This window comes from Grammomys surdaster, unplaced genomic scaffold (assembly GCF_004785775.1).
Source record: "Grammomys surdaster isolate TR1022 unplaced genomic scaffold, NIH_TR_1.0 353, whole genome shotgun sequence".
NCBI classification, from domain to species: Eukaryota; Metazoa; Chordata; class Mammalia; order Rodentia; family Muridae; genus Grammomys; species Grammomys surdaster.
Window position 1 is genome coordinate 96,637 of NW_021604772.1, and position 24,639 is coordinate 121,275.

Here is a 24,639-nt window from a genome sequence, read left to right on the forward strand (position 1 = left end):
ATTGCACACAGTACAATTTACTGAGAGATTTACTAATAGAAATGTGGCCATAGGTTATAGTAAAATCAGTTGGAGAGTTACCATTTGAATCAGAAAGGAGTATATATCTAATGACTTCATCCTACATGTAATATACTATTTATCTTAATTTAATATCAAAGAGCATCCCTGGAGCCAGGATTTGGTTAGCTTATTTGTGGTATATTGGGAAACTATGTGAAAGAAACAGACCAGGGTCAATCATGGAGGTGATGACTGAAGATCATAGCACTCAGATCAACCTTGAATTCCTCTTCCAGTTTTTGTTTCTTTGTTTGAGGCAGCATCTTAATATGTAGCTTACTCTGCCATGGAACTTGGTGTCCTCCTACCTTAGCAACTACAAATGCTAGGATCACAAACATGTCTAAAGTCCTCAGAATAGCCAATTCATTTACCAAATACTTTGCAGACTAAGAACATAGCAGAGTACATACAACATAGCACTGTCCTCTAATACTTGAGCACTCCAGTCTCCTACAAACTGTCAGCAAGTCCTACCAGAAGCAAGTAACTTGTTCTAAGCTAGGATTTAGATCTGTCTTCTGAGTTCTCCATTTGTTTACAATATAACCTAATACATCATCCTTAGCCACTCTTTTTTCTTTGCAAAGGATTGAAGACCATTTCAGAATTGACAGAACTGTAGATGGTTGCACGTAATGCCATACAATCAGTAACTAGACACTGGCAACAATAACACATAGTTGCTAAAAGCTGGCGGCCACTAAAATACAGAACTGGTAATAGAGTCAGCAAATGTGGGCCATACAAAAGGATTCAATAACAAGAGGTTAGGGTTAGAAATAATCTAACCCTAACCCACTGTAAATGCTTGAAAAATATACACCATATTGCACAAATGTACTGTAACCTAAAAGACAATGGTTAAGAACAGCCCACTTATCACTGCAATGTGAACAGTAATGAATAAAAAAAAGGCCAATAAATATACGAAAGAAGATGGCCTTTCTCAAGCCCATAAGAAATGTATGTTAAAAGTCGGTTACTTAATAAATCACAGAATTACAAATTAATGTTTAATATTGGCAAAATTGTGAGAAAAACAGGACTTCTAGGCTGCTGATGAATGAGGCATAAATAGCAAGAATACACTTCATAGGTCCACAAGGTGATATAAATATGTATCTATCATTCCTTAAGACAACCTGCATGGAAGTGTATGATTCTCTCAGTACAATATGCTTTCTAAAGTCTTATTTTATAATTGTGAATGGCTAGAAGCAGCTTTAAATGTTTATAACTATAAGACAGACTTCTCATATCTTAGAATACCAGGCATAGTACATATAAAATGTTTTTGTATTTTTAAAAGGCAGTTTGCATACACTATGTGGAGAAACACTGCATATGTAAAATATATATTCTTGCTGAAACAAGACTTCAAAGCACATACTTTCATGTTCTACAGTGGAATCACTGGGTGAGGAGATTAAGGATGATTTAAATTTTGTCTTAAATTTTTTATATTAATTTGAGCTATCTTCCCACCCTATCTAAAAATTTATTTTAAACGGGTGAGGGTAAGAAGAGTGAATAATTAAATAGATTCTGGATCTCTTTGGACATCCAGAAATGTCTACAATTCTCCTGTCAATGATCTGACTGCTAACTTGCTCTAGCAGAAGCCAGGTAAAATCTCTAGTGTCTAAGGAAAGGGAAAGATGAGTAGCTCAAGGTAGACATAAAATGCCAGCTTTTTTCTATGGCTCCCAACCATGATAAACACACATACAGAAACACACATATAGATACATACAGAAAGATACACACACAAATCTAAAGTAGTAAGAGCCATATAAATATATTCTAAAAGGCAATATAAATTATAATCTTCCCTAACCTCCAGCATCCAAAGTCAGATTTTGGGGGAGTGGCCAGTCTGTGCAAAGCACACAGCAGTTAACAGGCTTTTACTAAGTCATTTGTTACTGCAGCTAGGTAGCAGAAGTCTTCTGTAAACCATCTAGTTGACACACACTTGTGATTATTTCCAGAATGTTGAAAAAAATATCTTTGTGTATGCTTGAATCAATGAGAATGCACCTGCAAACTTTTCCCATAAGACAAAGGTGTGTGTGTGTCTGTGTGTGTATGAGCATGTACATGTATATGTACACATAAAATATTTTTCTACTATATATAAAGTATATAGACTATTAGTCTCCTTTTCTACCACAAAAGCAATACTCTATGACAAAAATCATCAAAAATATCTACTTCAACCAGAAAATATGCCAACCATCCAAATTTGTTCCATTATTTTATGCTTAAAAATTATTTTCCAATCATTTAAAAAAATGCAGTCGGTAGACAGCAAGCTATTTAGTTATAATGCTACTAGATTTTGGAAAACCTTTCCTTAATTTGCCTTTCCTCCTCTTCCTTCTTTTTCTTCTTCTTCTTCTTCTTTTTTTTTTTTGCCTCTGCACTGGCACAATCAATGCCTAAATGTCCAATTCAAGATGACACCTACTCCCGTGAGTCAGTGAATACAGAACAGACTCAGATAGTGTATGTATGTTCGTACAGAGATAGCTATGCAGCAATTTCCCTGTGAAAATGGCATTCCTTCTACACATGCAAAAGCTTCCTTGCCTGCAGCAAAGGCAATACATCATTTAGCAACATGGCCCAAAACAATAACCTGCATTTTTAATCACAATGAAAGAGGCAGAATGAAAAATGCAAGCACATGTATAATAACACATTTAAAGAAAGAACATTATCATGATCAAAACAAATAATAAATTTTAAGAACTAAAATATTAAAAGCCAGAGAGATTCCATTTTCTCCTCACAGAGTTTTTTTTTCACTGCAGTTAGCAAGCTGTATGAATGTACACATGGACCGTTTGCATGACCAAACATGCATACCTTGTTTTACCCCCCCCAGCCCCCAATTTGGATGTGGCTAACTCACCATTTTCTTTCAGTGCCCACACTCAGTGTCTCAGGAGTGAGAATGCCTGCATCTTATGGCTACTGAGAAAGAAACGGCAGCGCAGACAGGTCTTCACAGATTCCTCCTGCCTGCATACTCGGGTCATCCATGTGCAAAACTCACACAGAGCAATTTTTCCACACAGCAAGGGCTACCAGTTCCACCAGTTAGGGACGACAGCTTTCAGTTCCAACGTGCTTTCATCCAGCTTTAAAAATCGAGGCTGCAAAAACTGCCTGTGTCCTTAAACATGCATGCAGCATGGACAAATGTGCCCCCTCTCACATATGTGCATGCTTGCAGAGCACTCCATCCAGAATCTGAACCCTAATTTGCATGATTTTTCATCTTTAGACAGAACAATAAACAATGAGAATGTTTGCAGATCTTGCCAGATCAGAGCCACGCCATTGTGAGCTGACAAACAACCTGCCCTTTAAGACTCTAGAACAAAAGAGGCTTTGGAAACTACACCCTCCTCTCAAATAGTACAAGTGATTTTTAAAACAGTTCCTCTCAGGGATAATATGCCCTGAGAAGGAGCACTAGAGTCTCTTACCTGCATCCCTGCTTGCTGCTGTAGACTATGGCTCACTCAGCCTGCAAAGGCAGCTAAGTGCTTCAGGGACCCAAAGCCCGCCTCTGCCACCGCAGAATCCTGCTGCCTACAGCATTGTGGAGTCACGAAGGCATGCTGGCAACAGCTGGAATATCAGAGCCTGCTGCCTTATGATGTACAAGTTTATGAAGGTTCTGTCAACTTCAGAACTCAGTATATCTGGTCTCAGAGAATATTCCCAACACTTCCCATGATTAAGCTATAAGAGGCTTCTCCTTTTAAAACCCCTATTAGGAATGGAGAGGGGTGTCCCTTCTTTTTCTATTTTCTAAAAGTGGAAATATAGAAGAATCCACTGCAAGAATGTCATTCATGAATTCTACTTGAAAACTCTCACAAATGCATACATGGTCCAACTCTACAACTACAATGAAGTTAAAGAAGACACTCAATAGCCTATTTTATGACGGTGGATATTCTTACACTGATTACACACTCATTAGGAATGTAATCCATCAACTAACAAACAAAGTGTTTCAGAACTTTTCCTGTGTGCAAGGGCACTGGGGCAAGAAGACAAAGCAACCAGACTGACCCCAACTCACTCAATTCATCACATCACAATGACTTGCATTTAAACACTTTGTGCCCCACCTCCACTCTGACCACAGACCCCCAACCTCAGTGCCATAGTCCTGAACAGAAATTGCCCCCTCACAAATTTTCTTCATAGCTCCTTCCCACCTAGACAGCCCTCAAAATCTGAGTCCTGGGCTTAGCCACCAGGGCTTTCACTTTCCAGCTTTTTTCTATAAAGCTTTTCTCAATACACAGTAATTATTTCAGACTCCTGCTCATTTCACCAAATAACATGCCATTTTGCAGCCTCTAATGTAGTACTGCTAATCTATTATCATTATATCCATTAAGCATTTACTTTTTTATTAGTATATATTCTCTTTTACAGCATTATGGGTTTCTTTCCTACATTTTTAGACATTTAAATAACATAGTTTGCTCATATACTCTATTATCTTCATTTACCCCACTTCTTATCTTTCATCTTCACAAATACTAACCTTTCTACTACTTTCATGTTATATGCATATATGTGTATATGTATTTAATCTAGCTTCCACAGGAGAAAAAAAAAGACGTTTTTCCTGATCTAGCTTATTGTGCTAAACACGATGAGCTCCAGTTTCATCTACATCCCTGCATATATTTCATTTTTCTTTGTGATCAAATAAAATACATATAGTCAGCAGCATACATTTTTCTTTACTATTCTGTTTATGGGATAGCCAGGCCAATTTAATAACTTGGCTATTGTAAACAGTGCTTCAGTGGACAATGATGTATAAGTGTCTCTTAAATGCTAAATGCTTAAATCTAAGAGAAAGTGTTGCAAAAGGTTATTAAATCTGGGTGTCCCAATACAAACACAGTGAAGATTTGAACCTGTATTTCTGACTGCAAAGCTCACACTCTTTCCAGTGTTTTTCATGTCCACATAGTATTTTATGTATATCCTAGTATATAGTGATGTCATCTCCCTGATATCCTTGCCTTCCTCTCCCAAGGGGCTTGCACATGTTAAAATGTTAATCCAGTATTCTACCAACTAGGTATATCCCTAACACAAACATTTCATTTTCAAATGAAAAAAAAAATAATTATAGAAAACTTAAATAAAAGGAACAAGTTTCCATATAATAGACCAAGTTGTCCTCTATTATTAAGCTTCAGATTTGTATGATATAGTATACTATCACTTAAATCTTAAGTATCTCTCATAGTCCTGTGTTCTTCCATTTCATAGTAGTGGTCAAGAGGAAGGAAGTTAAGTCACTAGGATTATATACTTGAACGAGACTGTAGTACATCAACTTCTTCCTCCCCTTCTGCTTCTCTGCTACCATGAATTAAATGTTTTTCCCCATCATGTCTTTCTTCCATGATGTGTTTGTTGCTTTATCATAGGCCTAAAAGCAATGTAAACAACCGTAGGTGGAAACTTCTGAAACCATAAGCTAAAACAACCTTTTTCCTTTATAAGTTCACCACTTCAGTCATTTTGTTGTACTGATGAAAAACAATCTGATATATATTTACCCCAGTTAATCAACTAATATTGGTACATTTTGAGACTGATGTACTACATATTGTACTGAGGCACTTCAACATTAGTACCCTAATATTAACTAAAGGTCCTATATTATTTTAATATTATTATATTTTTATAAGTTATTTTATATTTTACTAATTATTATATATTATTTACTGTTCCTTTCCTGGCCTAGGATCCCAGGCAGGCACCACATTGTATATAGTGACTACATTTTCTTAAGCCCCTTTCATGGTGATGGTGCTATAACACTGAAAGTTTCTCCCTCCCCCCAAATGCATATGTTAAAAGCATAACCATGCAGACGTGGAGATATGCTCTTATAATCCGAGAATTCGGGATGAAGGTGTTGTGGAGCAGTTTACTAGGTAAAGACTTTCCATTAGAGGGAAACTCTTTAAGATGCAGAATACAAAAGTGAGGTGAAACAATAGCATGTTCTAAGAGGAAGTAAAACACTCCATCCTATAGGGAAGCTTGTTAAAACAGGATTAAAAAAAATCTCAATAGCTTCAGAAAGTCCCTGGAACTGACTACATTCACTGGTCTCTTCCCTTTTCAAGAGTATAAAAACAGTAAAGGCTGCTGAGAAGACTCAGGCAAGCCTGGAAGAAGCAGAGAGTAGTTGAGCTTCCTAGAAGACTCTCAGACATACTGAGCTGCCTGGAAAGGACTTATAAATAACTGAACTACCTGGAAAGGACACTTTCCAACTTGCTGCCTATTAACTTGTATAGTATGTTCCAGGTCTCCAGCTTTTATAAGTCATTACCCATGCTGGGATGGGCTTTGGTGATGTAGCTCTCTTTGAGACTTTTCTGTTCCTGTAAATAACCCCTCACCCACATTCCTGTAAGTAACCCCATTAAAACTCACTGGTTCACCAAGTTGGACTTTGGCACTATCTGTACTTTGGTCTGTCATCAGCTCCCTATCTGGGATGAGTGACATTTGTTCACATCTCTCAAGGAACAATGTCACACAGCAGAGGGTGAAGCAGGAAGATTGTGAGTTCATAGATAATCTGAGCTATAGTAAAGCCCTTTCTCAAAAACCAACCATCCAACTGACCTTAGCCTCTTTTAAGAACTAGGAGGTCAAGTACTTGGGGAGTAAAAGTTCATGAGAGTGACTATCTCATTAGTGGGATTAGTGTCTTTATGTAGGAACACAGAGAAAAAATAATGTTTATCTTTAGGCCAGAAAATGAGATCTCACAGGCAACAAATCTGCTAGTGCCCTAACCTTCGACTTCAGCCTCCAGAATGGTTCAAAATATTGGTGGTGTCTGCATGGCACCACATGGCTTTAATCCTGACACCCAGGAGGCAGAGGCAGGAGTGAGTGAGGCCAGGCTGGTCTACAGAGTGAGCTCCAGGCCAGCCAGGACTATATAGCGAGGCCATACTTCAAACAACAACAGAAATACTTGGTAGTAGAACCTTTTGATTGTGACTAGACACACTGCGGTGTGTGCACTACAAGAGTCTATCTTGCTCTAAGTCCACCCCTTCCCTTCTACTTCTTGATGGTATGATCCTCTAGTCTAAGATATTTTGTTCCAGCATCCTGAATGGTGTAGGAAATAATTAAACTTCCCTTTGTTTTGGTGTTCTTGGTACTTTTGAGGATTTTTCAGGTACCTGTAACATGTTATTCATTTGATTTTCCCTCTTTTTAGAATTAGATTGTGTCTATGAATTTCTAGGTAAAGACTACAGAGGTGAATTATCATTAGTCATCACCATACAAAGGGTACATACTGCTAACATGTCTTATTTCTATGGTATCAATCCAATCATGTGGTCAGTTTGTAAGCTTTCTCCATACTCTTCAGCCTTCATTCTTCTATAGGATGTTATCAGATGACAGAAGGCCCAGAGTTATGCTCCACCTCCTTGAGGGTACACATACTGAACTTTCCACTGCTATAACAAAATATCTGAAAAAAACAACTTAAAGGCTTTATTTTGGGTCATGGTTTCAAGGATTCAACCCAAGATTACTCTGATTCCATTGCTTTGCTTCGAGCCAGAGTGAGGCAAAGTATCACAGTGTTCAATTACATGAGAAAAGGTCAAAATATCACAACATCTCTAGAAAACATGGTGTTATCACTATATAGCATTCAGGAAGCAGAAAGGAGGATGGGGACTTACACGATAAGATAGCCAAGGAGACAGTCAGGTGACCCACTTCCACCAATCACACCCAGCTCCAAAAGATTCTACCATCCCCCAGTACTCCATTCACTTGGTTAGAGCTCTCATGATCTAGTTACTTCCCAAAAGCCATCAACTTGCTACCAAGCCTTTACCATAGCAACTCTGGGGGATACTTCAGATCTCAGTGATGAAAGTAGAGTGTACTCACATTTTGTCTGCATGATAGACCTGTCTATTGTCCATGCATTGATTTATTCATTCATTTTTGTAAACACTATGAATTTATTCTACATGTTGGCTGATATCCATCACTACTCTATTTTGTTGCTTCAAATGTTCCAGCTTTGTTCATTATAGGATTCAGGGGCTCTGAGATATGTCCTTATTGTGGGTTCTGGGTTTATTTGTTTGTGTGTATGTGTGTTTGATCTCTTTCCTTTCCAATCTGTTCCAGGCTTATCCACCTTTGATATTTCCTAACCAGTCTTCAAGGTGGCCCTGATCCTTCCTATGGAATTAAGACTTAGGTGTGGGCTGCATTTTAGAAATATATTTATTCTCATTCTCTCTGTCTTCATTTATAGCTGATTGAATTATTAGTATTAGATAAATATCACATCATCAATTCACATTAGCTGTAAGATTTTATGTAGGAAGACAGGTTTGGTGGATGAGATAAATTAACAAAAGTAATATGTTTAAACTAGTATCACTGTAAATCTACCTTTTAGTGTTAATTTTAATTAAATAATCTGAAAGGAAATTTAAAACAATTCCAGACTTATGGGTAATTTTTTACATCATAAACAATATTATTTCCTGGGTTAGGAAGAAGGAAAGCTGAGAAAAAAAAATGTTGCCATCTTATTGTACTTTCTACCCCCCATTTTAGCTGGTAATTCTAAATTGATATATCGTGTGTGTGTGTGTGTGTGTGTGTGTGTGTGTGTGTGTGATATGGATGTACATACATGCCACAGCACATGTGTGGAGGTTAGGAGAAAACTTGCAGGATCTGGTTCTTTCTTTTCACTGTGTAGATACTGGAAGTCAAACTTGACAACAAGTGCCTTTACACACTAAGGTATCTCCCAATTCTTATTGTTACACTTTTAAACTACATTAAAAATAAAATAATTTTTGAGAACTTCATATATGCCCACAACATATTTTCATCATATTTACCTCCCATTTCCCTACACTTAACTCCACCAATATCTACTTCTACTTCATACTATTCTCTCAACTTCCTGCCAGTGGAGAGCCTGACATCCATGAGTATATAGGCAGCACAAATCAGAATTGGTGGACTATTTAAAAAAAGATGACACAAAAGAATTCTTAAAGGAGATTCATTATAAATTACTTTTAAAGAGAAAGTACTTTTATGATATATAGGTTTCCATATACAAATACCTCTTAGAGTAAGGAATAATTACCAGGATTTATAAAGATCTCAATCCCTTTTATAGACTGTGTAGTAGGTATTTTAAAGTCATTTTGCCAAAACTGTAAATAAATCTGCATTTATTTTTTGAAACAGGGTCTCACTTTACTTCCTAGACTAACTTTGTAATTCATTATCTTTCTGTCTCCATCTCTCAAGTGCTGGTCTTTTAGTTATGCTCTATATAATAAAATCCAAATTTCTTCTTAATAAAAATAAAACACTTGTGAATTCTCTATGCTGAGATTTCTTTAAAATTGAGATCAAATTCACATCCCTTGAAGGATATAGTGCATTTGTTCTTAGTATTATTCATGAATTATGTAACTACTGTTATCTAAATCTAAACCATCATTGTAAAAGATTCTCCAGCCCTGCTAACCCTCCATGTTCCCCTCTTATTCCTGGTAAGCCATTAATCTAATTTTTTGGATTGACATATTCTGGATCAATTATACACATGGTAGTATATACTATGAGCTATTATTTTTTGTTGTATTATCTACTATGTCTAAACATAAAACTTGTTTTATTTTCTCTGTTTGTATAGCTGTTAGTCTATAAACCACTAAACAATTTGGCAAATTTGTATGCAAACAAACTGCAAAGTCTATGTCAGCTTAATATGGAGGGTAATAGACCCTGCTATAAAAGGGCCTATTTCCTATTAGATAGAATGATGTACATACCTGGGATCCCACTATTTGGATGGTTGAGGCAGGAAGATTATAAGTTCATAGCTAGCTAGGATTACATGGTCAGTTCCAAGCCTACATAACAAGACCTTATCTCAATGTAGCAAAACAAAAACAAAACAAAAGCACTGAGGGCTGTACTTGAGAAAAGCTGACAGAAATAGTTCTCAGGCTACTATGGCCCCTATTCATACATCATCTCTCCCTGTCCTTTGCTTTCCTTCCTAAATATATAACATATAGTACTCTCAAATTGGAGTCAAGCAAAGCCTGCTGGTGAGGCATGCTGTGACAGAATGTGCAATGAAAAGTAAACTCTACTGTGTGTTCAGAACGAAGGCTGCAGCACAGTTCTAAGATGTGCGCGCGCGTGCGCACACACACACACACACACACACACACACACACACACACACACACACAATGGGTCAGCACTGCCATAAACACTTCAGATTTCTTACCCATTTGACTTTTAATATGGTTTTGGTCCTTTTATTCTTATCAAGGTCTAGTGACTCACATTCAATTGGGTAACACAACCTGAGGTTATGACCCACAGCTTAAGAAGCTGGGATTTAAGGTAAACTTACAAACAAATAACACCCAGGATGCCACCCCCCTTGTATGCACCTATAAAGCCTATGCATGTTAAGGCAAGTCAAGAGATCCAATTCCTGTAGCTGCTTATTAGAGAGCTTAACCTCAATGGGCCTTAGCTTTCCTAAAGATCAGCTACAGATCTAATAGTTTCATAGCTCTAATATGCAAGAGCTAACATACAGAGAAAGTAGCAAAGGGAAAAGTCAGTCACGCTTTCTTGCCTGTACTCACAAGAGGCTGCCTGCTTCTAAAGCCTACTTTTTAGTACTCCACAAACCAAATGTCTATAAGGGTTAACTGAGGTGAGAAGATGAACCCTATGTATGGGCAGTATCATCCCATGGGCAGAATAAAAGGAGAAAGTGAGCTAAGCAGCATTAATTTCTTCTGATTTCTGATTATGGATGCAAATTGAAGCTGCTTCACATTCCTGCTGTCCTGGGTTCCCTACCATTGAGAATAGTACCCTCCAACTATGAACCAAAATATACCCTTCCTTAAGCCACTTTTTTAAGTATTTTGTCATACCAATGAGAAAAGAAACTAATAATAGACATGAAAACAAAGTCTGTCCCTGTGTGGTGACACATGCCTTTAATCTCAGGTGAATCTCTATGAGTTTGAGTTCAGCCTGGTCTACAGAGTGAACTCCAGGACAGCCAGGGCTACATGGAGAGACCCTGTCTCAAAAAACCAACCAACCACTTCTGTCTTTTTCTGGCAGTTGCTGTTTTTCATTTTGGGGATGATGGTCTTATGTTTGTGTATACAGAAAGAGTGCTTCAGTTCAGAATTCTGCCTGGTCTTGTGAAATGGAAGCTCTGGCTCCTCATCCCTGTCCACCCTCCCCTATCCCTCTACTTTCAAGCTTAAGTTTCACCTTTTTAGCCTGACCCACCCAGCCCTGGATACATAATTACCAAGCACAGTCCTTTCCAAAAGGCAGGCTGCAATTGCTGGACAGCTAATTGAAGGCCAGGGACAATAAACATCTGCCCTAAAGCCATGAACATAGGGTAGAGCTCTCCCATAATCAATCTCTGTTACTTCCAAAATCCACTTGGCAGAAGCTGGTTTTCTAAAGAGGAAATTGGTCTTCACAATAATTTCTACACACCAAGTTCCCTCCCAAGAGCAAACAACCAAAGTGGGTTTGCTTTGCTGGTTAATATATTTTATATTAGAGCAAAATATCTCTAAAGAATTTTCCCCCGACATGAATTTAGTTTTATAGCTCTATAGGAATAAGTTCTTTCCTTCCCTCCATCCCAATAAAATACAAGTCAATGGCAGAACAGCTGAGGTGGTTACCCCCAGATCTCATCTCAGTCCAATTTTGTAGTACATCCCAGGATACCATCTTTACAGAAGAGGCTCAAATGTGGAGCAAAAACCAAATGGAGAATGTTAATTTTCTTATAAGAGTTAAAATATAATTGTGGAAAACAAGTCAGTTTAATGACTTCTTCTGAGATGCTTATATCTTCTTATCTCTGGAACAAGTACAGGTAGTAAAGTCCATTTCACTTACTAACTTTTAACTAAATGTTAGTAATCTTTAGTAAAATTTCAACACAGAGCATGTACCATTTACCATGGAATGCTGATTAAGGACACAAAAAAGACTGAGCAGAAAACCATCTATTCATCTACTCACCTATTCTTCTTTCTTGTCTGCTCATTCACCATCTAGCATCCCCCACCCATACCTCCCTCCATCAATCCCTCATTTATCCATCCAAACAACCATCCATCTAACTGAGGGACAATGAGTTCGACAAACTTATTGGTAGACCTTCAGATGAGAGATATGCCATGGCTACTCACTAAAGATGGTGAGCTTCTAAGATGGTTTGTTTCTTCCTCAACCTTCTAACCCTGAGAGACAAAAGCCTGACCTTCAAGACCTTGTGGACTTTCTTCCTGCCAGTAGGGTGCCTGCTGATGGACTAGTTCAACAAGTTCAAGGCCAAATAAGGACATTCTGCTTAACAGTTGGGCCAACTAACCAACCTATCTTATTTTCAAACTCTGAACCCTAAATCAGGGGAGGAAAACTCCAGAGATTTTAAAAATCTCCAGCCCTTTTGTGAACAGACTGAATTTTTGGTTTCCTTATTCCTCTCCTCCCCCAGGCTTTAGAAAGGGTCATTTTTCTCTGTGCGTATGCAGTATAAATGTTTCCTTACCCCCAATAAATAAATGCCTTTCAACTGCTGATTCTGTTTGTGCTTGTTTGTTGCTACCTGTCATGCTCACGATTTTTCTTGCCTTTTACTTCTTTGACTGGCAGAGAAAAATGAATCTAATTGAAGAGCCCTAGACTATACTCATTAGGACATATCCATCCATAATCAACTCATTCATCCTTCTATCTGCCCACTCATCTATCTATTCAGGGATCCAATCATCCATCCATCCTACCCTTCTCTGTATCCATCTACCCAAGGACTGGTTTATTTGTCTGTTCCCTCATCCATCTATCAATTTACAAGTGTATTCATTCACCAACCATTTATTTGGCACCTAATCTATATAGGAACTATGTCTGATAAACAGTAGTGAAAAATTAAAGTCCTATTCTTCCAAACTGCCTATCAGGAATGAGGAAAATGAGGAGAATCAGAGAACAGGACAACGGTGTGGAAATATATCCATGATATTCTCTCCTGACTATCCCAATCGGCAGAAGACATCATTGTTCACAATATAATGGGCATTTATTTTGAGGGTATAAGGAAAAAGTAATTTTGGTGTCACAAAAAGTAATACATGAACAAAATGAAAGTAACTCAGTATGGCAATTTCTTTTTGCAAAAAGGGTGTGCTATGCCCCTGGATAAAGCTAGGTGAATAGCAGCACACATGGTCTAGATGGCTTCAGTCTTTTATCCCTAATATAAGGGAGTGCGGGTTGCCTGTTCCTCATTGGCTGAGGTTTAACATTAGTGTCTACTAATGACTGGCTAATTTAGAAAGTAGTGGCATGAAACAGAAAAATAGGAAGAGAAAGGGTAGAAATTAAGCATTTTAGGAATTCCAAGAAGCCAATTACACCCAGTCAAACAAAATTATCTAACAAAGGACTGAGAAAAGAGGTTCTGATGGAGGAAAGGACAGAAAATAAAGTAGACATCATGATTTTAACCTGATGTTAAGAGAAATGTCTTATAAAGCAAAACTCTGAAAAGCAGAATTACTGAACAGAGTTGGAAACTATACAATAAGGCTGCACTTATACAGTATTCTGAAGCCCCCAACAACCATCTTGCTGCCCCATTAGCCACATATAAGACAGACAGACGCTCCTTTATTACTCTTCATTGTAAGTGCTTTCCCTTTACTTGTGAGTGTTAAGAAAGCTGACATAGGAACAGAATTCACTAGCATAAAGGTATATGGAAAAAGCAAGGGTCTCTCTCCTAGTGTTAGGAACTGAATTGAGATCTCCTCCCAAATTAATGTGTTGAAGTTCTATCTTCATTATCTCAGAGTATAACTATGTAGGCAAACAAGACATTTAAAGCAGTAGTTAAGGAGAAATGAGGTCACTAGGGTGGCTCAAAACTAATCTGTTTGGTGTCCTTGTAAGAACTAAATTAAGAACATAGAGACCCACAATGTAAACAAATGAGGACATAGCAAGGAGATGAAGTCTACATACAAGACAATCAGGACAACAGAAGTGTTGGTTGCTCCTTTCACTATATGTATTCCAAGGATGGAACTTAAGTCCACAGGCTTAGTGGCAGGGGCCTTTACCAGGTGAACCATCTCACTAGCCCCTGTGAGAACATGTTTTCCTTTTTTAATGCTAGCCCTTAAGAAATCAGACATCGAACATTTAAGGGATTCCCAAGTTAGTGATTGAATGTATTTGCAAGAAACAGACCCTGCTGGTTGTAATAAGCTTGAGTATTCAGTCTGAAATCCCAGAGAGCAGTGAGGAAAATATATTCAGAACAGGAAAGACATTCAGAACAAGTGAGGTGGGCTGCTCAAGACTGGGTGTGATGGAGGAGAAAAATGCCACTGGATTTGCCATTTTTGTGGTCAGCCTTCCTAGCTACCGGTGTTTTGTTTTCCCCTTAACCAGTAGACTCCTCCACTGACTTCTGATGTTTCATGTACCTTCTGTTTGTTTGTTTGTTTGTTTATACTAGAAAGGGTCTTGCTATACAGCCTAGAGTTGGTCTTGAATTTATGTGCTTCCTCCTCAGCCTGAGTGCTGGGATTACAGGCATATGCCACATATCCAGCTCCCCTCCCACAAAAATAGACTTACAATTATGTACTTTCTGTTTAGCTATAAATACTTATCTTTCCTTGCTAAGTGGTAAGGTCCTACAAGATCTTATATACATACACAAAAAACATGTTATTAGCTGCATGTGATACCTCACCCCTGAAACCCCAGCAAGTTCTGAGGTAGGGAGATAAGCATGAGTTTGATGGCAACCTGTGCTACAGTATGCAGGGAGTTTCTGGGTGTGATGTGACATTGTATCTCAAAAATTAAGAAATTTTTAAATTAGAAAATTATTTCTATTTGATTTGGATGAATGACCAGCAAATAAAAAAATAACGTCAATTTCGACATTTTTGTGTTGTCTAAACAGAATGCAACAAAACTACTTTTTATTTCCAAGTATCAAATAAGGAGATCAATAATTAATTTCTTATAGAGACATGTTTATGTGTATTTAAACCTGTGTAGGGTCACTAAAGTATCTTTACATCTTTGTATCATAAACTTTTATTTTTATTATTCTTTTTTTAAGTTCATTGATATTTTGCCTGAATGTGTATGAGGGCATCAGAAGACAGTTGTGAGCTACCATGTGGGTTCTAGGATTTGAAGCTGGGTTCAATGAGCCACCTCTGTAAACCCTTATTTTTATTATTCTTTAATGTCTCAAGCATATTATTTCTTACTGACCCTCTAGAAATTTATAAGTAATCTCTAGAAAAAGCTGAAAATGAATTCTTAATATTCCTATTCCAGAATTTCTTTGGCTTGCCACTCTTATACTTAAACACATTGGGGGGGGTGAGGGAGGTAGGGAGAGAAAAAGAGTGCAATTCTGAAAATTGTTAGGTTTGTAACTCAAAAGCAGATTGCTACTGGAACTAATTTTTCAGAGAAGTTAAGCAGTCAGCTGAAAGACACAGCCATGATAAATAAACCAGAGGGCCCCTCCTCCCTTCATCCTATCCCTGTGAGCTCTGACAGTGCCACTGACATACATAATCACATGTGCACACACACCACATGCACATTATAGCTGTCCATGGTGACATTCTCTATACATAGCAGTGTGCTGCACCCCCCTACTCTGCACAGCTGGTGCTCAGCACGTGACTGACTCAGAATCCAGGAATAAAGCTCTAATTGTCCTCCTCAGACACTGCTAAATTCTGTAGGCGGATTATTCAGCAGCCTTTCTTACCCATGGGTACATCGGTTTAGCTGTGCAGACTGTTAAGTAATTGCAGGGATTTCTGAGGTAGGCACACAGGGTATCAATCTGGTCACCTTAGAGTCACATAAACATGTGATACTTTTGAATAGGGCTAACAACAGTTAGTGGAAAAACATATGAAACAAGACCCCACTACATAAAGCTCTTGAGAGCACTCATCTAAATTGGTTATTTCTGCAATGGAACCTTGAGCTTTGAAGTCAGTGTTTCATTTGCATATTACGTCAGCCACATAGGATGTACAAGGCATTTGAAAAATCTTCACTCAAGAAAGACTATGGTGCATGCTGATTTCCATCCTTCCACCAGCCCTTTTAACACAGGATTATATTACATCTGCAAATATACACTCTTCACTTTCCCCTCTCACAGAAAGGGCACGATCACAATATATAAACATCTAATCAACATCCTATGCACAGTTCAATAATTATCCACCCCAACAATCTGAAATTGATTATTTCAGGCCACACCATAACAACATGGACCTTGTCTCTCTCTGGGGAGTCAATTGACTTCTATTTTAAAGCTCAGGTTAACTCATTAAATAAGCCCAATTTAGAAAACTTGGCCGAAATCCTCTGTGACAATTCTGAGACCATGGCCCACAAACACAGCTGTGTGCCAGACAGTAGAAGTATCCCTTCAGTTAAGTACTTTGTTCAAGGACATTAAACTGGACATTTATTTTGTCCCCATAAAGCATTTCACTAAAGAAAACTACAACAAGGATTTTTAGAACACTAAAGGCTATTTATTACTGTCATGCTTCTCTGGGCAAGGTTGCAGAACTTACAGGTTTTCTTTTCTTCAAACTTTAAGATCTCAGTGATGGTGGAAATTACTCAATTAGCAAAACCCAGACTTATTCTGTTAACCTAGCATTTGCTTTCCATAAAGAGGCTCCCCCTCAGCACTACTTTTTAGCAATCCCCAAACCACTATTAACCTACCGTGGAGCAGAGCATCCCTCCTCAGCTTGTAGTGTACAAAGAAGTGCTTCTTTGTGGCCACCAGAGCCCTCTGCCTGCCTGTTTGCTTCAACAGGCACTTCCTGTGAAGAACAACACCATAAGACACGGAGTCATCAAACTGCCTGCATGCCTAAGACGGCTATTATTACAAAACCCTTCATTTGTGGGTTCACTTTGTGCCTGTCTCACAATGCCTGTGGTAAGGTCCGTTGTCGCAGACTTGAGACCTGGTAACAGGTCATGGCTGTTCATTTCTGCAAGGCACTTTATTGAGACCACTGACCTAGCCCCCCGCCCCAGCGCATGTAGTTCAGTTCTAAGCAGGAAACAGAACTCCTAAGTGAGAGCTGTTAGTTACCATGTGACACAATTGGCTAAAAGAAACACAATAAAAGACAGCTGGTTACAAGTCATTACTGTGAAACCTCACAGTCTAGGATTTGTGGGGGCTGGGATTCTTAATCCTAACTAAGAAGGCATGGAGTTCTCAGAGATCACACTGAACTGTGCATAAATCAGCGATCTAGAAACAGCAGAAACAAGCTCTCCCTAGGTCTGCATGGAGTCTCAGTACCAAATGCCAAAGGCAAACCAGGCAACTATTCCTCCATGCACAACATGGTGGGTATTTTCTAAGAAAGCTACTAGTATTTCTTTTATAAGAAAATGAAGGTGTTAATACTGTACTGTAACATTTCTCCCCACAGATCAGATACATAGATAAAGCACAGAGAGAAACAGAGGAAGAGAAGCACAGGAAAAGTGACTGACTCTGAACACTTAAAGTACTGATAAGAATATATAGTTTTCTAAAAAGCCCAAGGTTAACTCAAACATCAAAACTGTCACCTTAAAATACTGCTAGAGGGCCTAGTATGGTGGGCATAGTTCAAGTAAGATATATAGCCTAATAATCATGAGGCCCTAGGTTCTAATCCCAGCACTATGAGGGAAGAAACAGTAGATTAGAGCAAAATTCTATAATCTCAAATACTCAAAAGATTGAGGAAAGAGGACCACAAGTTTAAGATTTGTCTGAACTGTAAAATGATCCTGTCACAAATAAAGAAAAATAAGGTAGAAAGACAATTGTGGGTATAGATCCATGGTAGACCGATTGTCTAGAAAGTATAAATGTCAACCCTGGGAACTAGGTGGCAGGTATAAATAGAATAAATACCAGATAGTAAATGACATCAATTTTTAAATTTTATTCTTTTTAACCCACTCCACCCCATATCAATATTTAAAAAGTGGATGGGTGGGGTTTGCTAGAGAAATGGTTCAGCAGAATCTGTGCTGCTCTTGCAGAGGACTGGAGTTCAGTTCTTAGCACCCACATTAGGCAGTTTACAATCTCCTGTAACTCCAGCTCTAGGGGATCAATCTGGCATCCATGGGCACTAGTACACATGTGACATACAAACATACATAAACATGAAAATAAAATCTTTAAAGAAATGGCTAGTATATGTTGAAACAAAGCACCTATTTTCACTTCATTAGATAAAGCGACTGTGTCCTATAGTCTCCCAACACCTAGAGTTACTTGCTTAGCATGAGAATAGATACAAGCTAACTAAGTACAAAGATAATGAGGTGAAAGTTAAGGAAGAGAGAGCTCGAAATATTTGTTTTTGCACAAATATGGCACTCAAAATCATAGTGCTGGAAGCCATTTCATCCCCTCATCTTTCAAACTAGAAATGACACTCTTGTACCTTAGTGCATATATGTTGGATATGCCCTAAGAATCTTAAGGTGGTGCTCAGTGCAAGCTAAGTTATGGCTTATTGTATACTGCATACCTGTGAGTAGTGATCTGTGGATGGTGATGAACGAGACCGTTCGTGAATGTACTGTGGCCTCTGCTGCTGATCTAGTCCAGCATCCAGAATATCATCTGCTGAATGGTATCGTCCAGAATTTCTGGCTTCCAGAGGTTTCCTCTGTTCCTTCCAAGATGCTTGATATTCTGCGAAGGTTCCAAGCCTTCTGGGGGGGTTCAATTTCTCTGAGGCCTTTTTTACTTTTCTGTCATCACTGAGGATCTCTCCACAGGAGGTGGCCCGTGATCTCTTCTGGAACCAGGGCTCTGTACTCTCACGCTCATGACCCCCCATCTGTGGCCTCTCAACCTTCTCTCTTGGGAGCCCACAGAGAGCTTGCCTATGGCCTGGCTTCTGGAGAAGAGATTTACTTGTTTCCTCAAAAAACTTCCACCTGTCAGCAAATGTACCCACAGTATCCTCAGGTGTCCTGACAGTAGGATGAGGATGGTGGTCCCCTGTGAGCCCCACTTCATTCATTTTCTCTGGCTCAGAATAGGACTTTAGTTTCTGCTCTGCTGTAAATCGTTTCCGACCTCCAATTCGAAGAATGTGGGGTACACCGCCTCCAGAAATGGGTGGCTTGGCCAGACCTGCCTCACAGAGGCGTGGGCCAGAGTCTGGCTCCCCAGGGAAAGAAGATAAAGAAGATGAGGCAGTGTGGTCACAAGTCCTATGTTCTGGTGGTCCTGAATACTGATCTGTTGGGGTGGGATCTAAATCTCGGCGTTGGAAAGAGGTGGCCTTCAGAACGCGTGTCTGGGCCTCCTTCAGGTGCTCTTTATAGGTGCTAGGGAAGGAACCTTCTGGGACAGCCTCCACATCAGCTCTCCAGTCTCCAGCACAGTCTTCAGCTTCACTATCTCCAGCTAGTGTCACTGTGCTTTTGCTCTTCTGTAGCTTTGCTCTACGCATTTGTATCTCATTCCTCAGTGTTGTGGCAAAACGGTCACTCCTGCGTGTGGGTTTACCCACCTGGGCATCGAGCAGTGGTGGCTTCTCATTTCCACAATCCTTGCTGTTCCCAGGTCTCCATGCACCATCTTGGGTCAGAGAGTGCAGCATGGGTGTTCTCTGATGAGAAATTCTTCCACTCTCTCCATCCACTAACTTGAAGTCACTGCCAGGACACTGCAGACCAGCTCTCACAGTGTGGCTGGCTCTAGGAGGCTCTTGGATTCCTGAGCAGCAGCCTTCAATCCCTGCATTTAGCTTATGATAACCCTCTCTTTCATGAGAGGCCACGGTCTCCTCATGCTGCTGTAGGTAGCCCCTCTGGCCTACTGGGCGTAAGAGAGGATATTCAAGGTCCACAGGAGTTGTGTCTGAATGCCAATAGTCACCTCGGGGTATCACAACCTGGGCACTCCCCTGCACAGGCTGCCTGGAGGACCCAGAAAAATAGTGGCTTCGTCCTCTGTCGTCTAGCTTCTGGCTAGCAGAACCAGGCCACCTCACCTGAGCAGGGTTGTCACCCTGAGATGGTTCAGAAGGCTCCTGCAGATATCCACCAGGAGTTATATGAAGCAGTTCCCTTGGTGATGAGGGGACCCTTGGGCTCTCATCAATGCACTGCTGTGGATGCTGGCTCCCATGGTAAGACTTCAGAAAGTTCACATCAGTGCTGGACAGGGAGAACTGCAGCCTGCCCGGAGCCCCTGAGGGCCTACCTGCCCTATCATCAGAGCACAGCCAACGGCAATCTAGGTGGCCTTCTGGCTGGTAACCCACATTTCCTATTTCTTTGCCACTGTTTGGGTGTGTGAGCTTCCACTGTCGATCAGTAGTTTCCATTCTGCGGTCTCCCCGGGGTTGCACGTGGGGCAGGGTGGTAAAGTGCTGCATACTGGCCAAATCTGAGAATGGAGGGCCCCGTGCCTTTTCATGGCCCCTGGCTGCCACAGCAAAGCTATCACTGCGCAAAGGAAGTCCAAGAGGTGGGGGAGAAGGGGCTTTTTTCTTGTCAGGTACATACCACACAGGCCCAAAATTGGATCTCCCAGAAGTGCCTATTTTGGGCTCAACATTATCCTCCGGCCTTGGGCTTTTACTACTGTTACCACGAACCCTAGGTATGAAACACGATGGCCTGTCCTGCAGTCCCTGAGGATCACCTGTAGACTGGCTTTGTCGGCTGCTGCCTGGCCTGGAGGCCTCCCAAAGGCCAACTTTATAGAGAATGTTCTCAGTGGAAGAGGCATCAGCCTTGGGCAAGGTGTGGTCAGGGGTGCTGGAACAGGTGGAAAAGGAGCCATAAGCAGAGTCACGCTTGCTGTGGCCACCCAGGTGGTCAATGCTGCTGTTGGACTTGGCAGATGAGAGGTGTCCAGATGGGTAGAGTTGGGAGCTGTGGTCCAGGCTGTCTATGCTGCCCATGGAGCTGAAGTGGTCAGAAGAGCGCTGTAGGCTTGTGTGCTCCCATGAGCCAGATAAATCATGGGAGGAAGAACTACGAGGAGAAGAAGCACAAAGAAAGGTTTGCAAAGAACAAAGTCTGAGGATAACAGCATTGTGAGTATAGCTCGTCCTCCTCCTCAGAGGATACTCAACAGTAACTGATTGGGAACTGGAAGAAGGCATTTCTGAGGGCACACTAAAAAGGCTGTCAAACTACTGAATGACTTTTAAAAATCCTTTTCAAAGCTACTACATTTTCTTAAACTAATGCCCCACAGTGATGCAAGAGGTGCCTGAATTAACATTTCAATGGTCCTTCATTGGTTAAGAGCAAGGATTGGAAAATGACAGCTCATGAACTAAGAATGATTCTTAGCTCTTTAAAAAAAAATCTTAAATTTATTTTTTATTGTGTGTGCATGTATACATGATGTGTATGCATGCAGGCATGTGTCATGGCACGTGTGTAGAATGTCAGAGACCAATGTTTATGGAATTGTTTCTTTCCTTCTGCCTTTCTATGGGTTCCAGGAATTGAGCTCAAGCCACCTTGTACTGCAGGCACTTTTACCCACTGAGCCATCTCATGAAATAATTTAAACAGACTCATAACATCTGATAATGTTGAAACAATTAAAACTCTCCCAACTTAGCTGGGTGTGATGGCACACACCTTTAAACCCAACATGTAGCAGAGGCAGGAGAATATGAATTTGAGGCCAGCCTGGTCTCATGAGCAAGTTCCAGGACAGCAGGACTATGTAGTGAGACCCTATCCTGGGAAAAAAAAAACCAGAAAATCTAACTTACAAAAATCCAGGGCCAGAAGGATTCAGTGCAGAATTCTATCAAAACTTTGAAGAAGAAACATCAATATTCCTCAGATTATTTCATAGCACAGATATTTTCAAACTCTTTATGAAGCTAGTATTACCCTGATACTAAAACTGGACAAAGACTCAACAAAAAAAGAAAATTATATCTAAAAGAACATGAATGCAAAAGTTCTGGATAAAAATATTTGCAAACCAAATTCAAAAACACTAAAAAGATTATCCACCATGACCAAGTCACCTTCATCCCAAAGATGCAGGGATAGTTCAACATAAATAAATTATTAAACATAATACTCCACATAAACAGACTCCAAAAAATAGAAACCATGTAACATCTCTCTCATTAGATGCAGAGAAGATCTTTGACAAAATTCAACATCCATTGTTGAGAAAAGTTTTGGAGAGTCTGAGAACACAGGGGATATATAATAAAGGCAAGCCCGTAGCCAACATCTTCCCAAAATGGAGAAAAACTCAAAGCATTTCCACTAAAATCAAGAGCAAGACAGGACATCTACTCTGCCCTACTCTGTTCAGTATAAGACTTAAAGTCTTAGCTAGAAGGAGACAGGGGATACAAATAGGAAAGGAAGAAGTCAAAGTAACCTTATGTGCAGATGATAGGATTTTATATATAAAGACCCTAAAGACTCCACAAAAAACTTCTATAGGTGATATGTGCTTTACTAGGTAGCAGGATGTAAAACTAACATATAAAAATCAATAGCCTTCCTATATACAAACAGCAAACACGTACCAAGAAATTGGAGAAATAATTCCATTTATAATAGTGGTCAAAATAAAATTAAAAACACGTAGAATAAATCTAAGAAAGTGAAAGACTTGTATAATAAGAAATTTAAGACAATGCAGAATGAAACTGAAAAGGGCACCAGAAGGTGGGATGACCTCCTATGCTCACAGATTGGTAGAATGAATACTGTGAAAATGGTCAGTCTACCAACAGCAATTTACAGACTCAGTGTAACCTCCATCAGAATTCCAAAACAATTCTTCACAGAAATTGAAAAAACAATCTTAAATTTCACATGAAAATACAAACACCCAGGATAGTTAAAATAATCTTGAACAACAACAACAAAAATGCTGAGGTCTTCATCATCTTAGATTTCAACTTGTGCAACAGAAATATAGTAACAAAACCACATCACAATAGTGATATAAAAGCAGACATGTTTATCAATGGAATAGAACCAAGGACCCACATATCTGCCCATACTCCAACAGCCACTTAATTAGTGAGAAAAGGGCCAACAAATCTATTGGAGAAAAGACTGTATCTTCAACAAACAGTGCTGGTCAAACTGGATAGTTACAAGAATAAAACTAGAGTCTTATCTCTTACCCTACATAAAACTCAATTCTAAATGGACCAAGAACCTCAGCATAAGCCCTAATACCCTGAATCTGCTAGAGGAGAAAGTAGGGACTATGCTTGAACCCATTTGTATATTTTTGAATAGCCAAAGGAACAAAAAACAGAATATCTCTCTTTTTTGACCTAAGATAATTATAAAAATTCAAATTCAATTTATAAAGTTTTAGAGAAACACAGCCATGCTCTTCTTTCTACATCTTGTGATACAATAGCCGAGTTGAACAACTAACAAACCCAGTGAAAATAGGCCCTTATAACAGAGGCTGTAGTGAACACAGTTCATCTTAAGGAAGCATCAAATGACAACAACTTTAGAATTACAAGAGAAATTTCAGGAATATTTCTTTTCCATTCTCAAATATTTAATTACAAACAGTTCATTCTTAAATTCTCAGTTGGATATGATTGAGACAAGAAGCAATAGGCTTTACTAGCAGAATCATAAGCTGCTCTGCCCAGATGAAGGATTAAACCTTTCAGTCTCATTTGGGCTACACATGCACACTCAAAACAATACATTCTTAATCAGGACTGTGCCTAAAAGCTGGGCGGTGGTGGCACACGCCTTTAATCCCAACACTTGGGAGTCAGAGACAGGCGGATCTCTGAGTTTGAGGCCAGCCTGGTCTACAGAGTGAGTTCCAGGACAGTCAGGGCTATACAAAGAAACCTTGTCTTGAAAAAAAAAAAAAGACTGTGTCTAAAACAGAGTAATTAACTGAGAAATTATTTTACAGAATAGTCACTGTGCATGTACTACTGTAAGTCTCTTACTGGTAAAACTACTTATAGGATGCTAAATGTTTTCCTTAAAGCTGGACTTTTCATGCTTCAAGAAAAAAAAATTGTGGCTATATTATGTTAGAGGAGAATAAGGATAGGAGAGAAAATGGCAAGTAGGGTAAAGACAGGAGACAGACCTGGCTAAGTCATCCAAGGATGACAGATAACCACTTGGCTTTGATAGCATTTTCTTTAAGGACAGACTGTGAATGTCCCTAATGAATAGAATATGTTCCAGATTATTCATTACCATACAGATTCATCCAGATACAACAGCATGAAGTCCAGTTTATACACAGATGTGGCTACCACAGACATTTCTCTAATGGGGTGACTGGCT

The 24,639-nt window shown here is 39.4% G+C and overlaps 1 protein-coding gene across 2 annotated transcripts in view; it reads right to left on the reverse strand.

The window, feature by feature from the left end:
• Window positions 1–24,639, reverse strand: part of Shroom2 (shroom family member 2) — a 139,417-nt gene that overhangs the window by 26,848 nt on the left and 87,930 nt on the right. For both annotated transcript variants that reach the window (XM_028779480.1, XM_028779479.1), the window contains exons 4-5: window positions 18,864–21,333; window positions 17,035–17,135 (exon numbers count right to left, since the gene is read on the reverse strand). In XM_028779480.1, coding sequence (XP_028635313.1) covers window positions 17,035–17,135; window positions 18,864–21,333 — 2,571 coding nt within the window. The remainder of the gene's footprint in view (window positions 1–17,034; window positions 17,136–18,863; window positions 21,334–24,639) is intronic.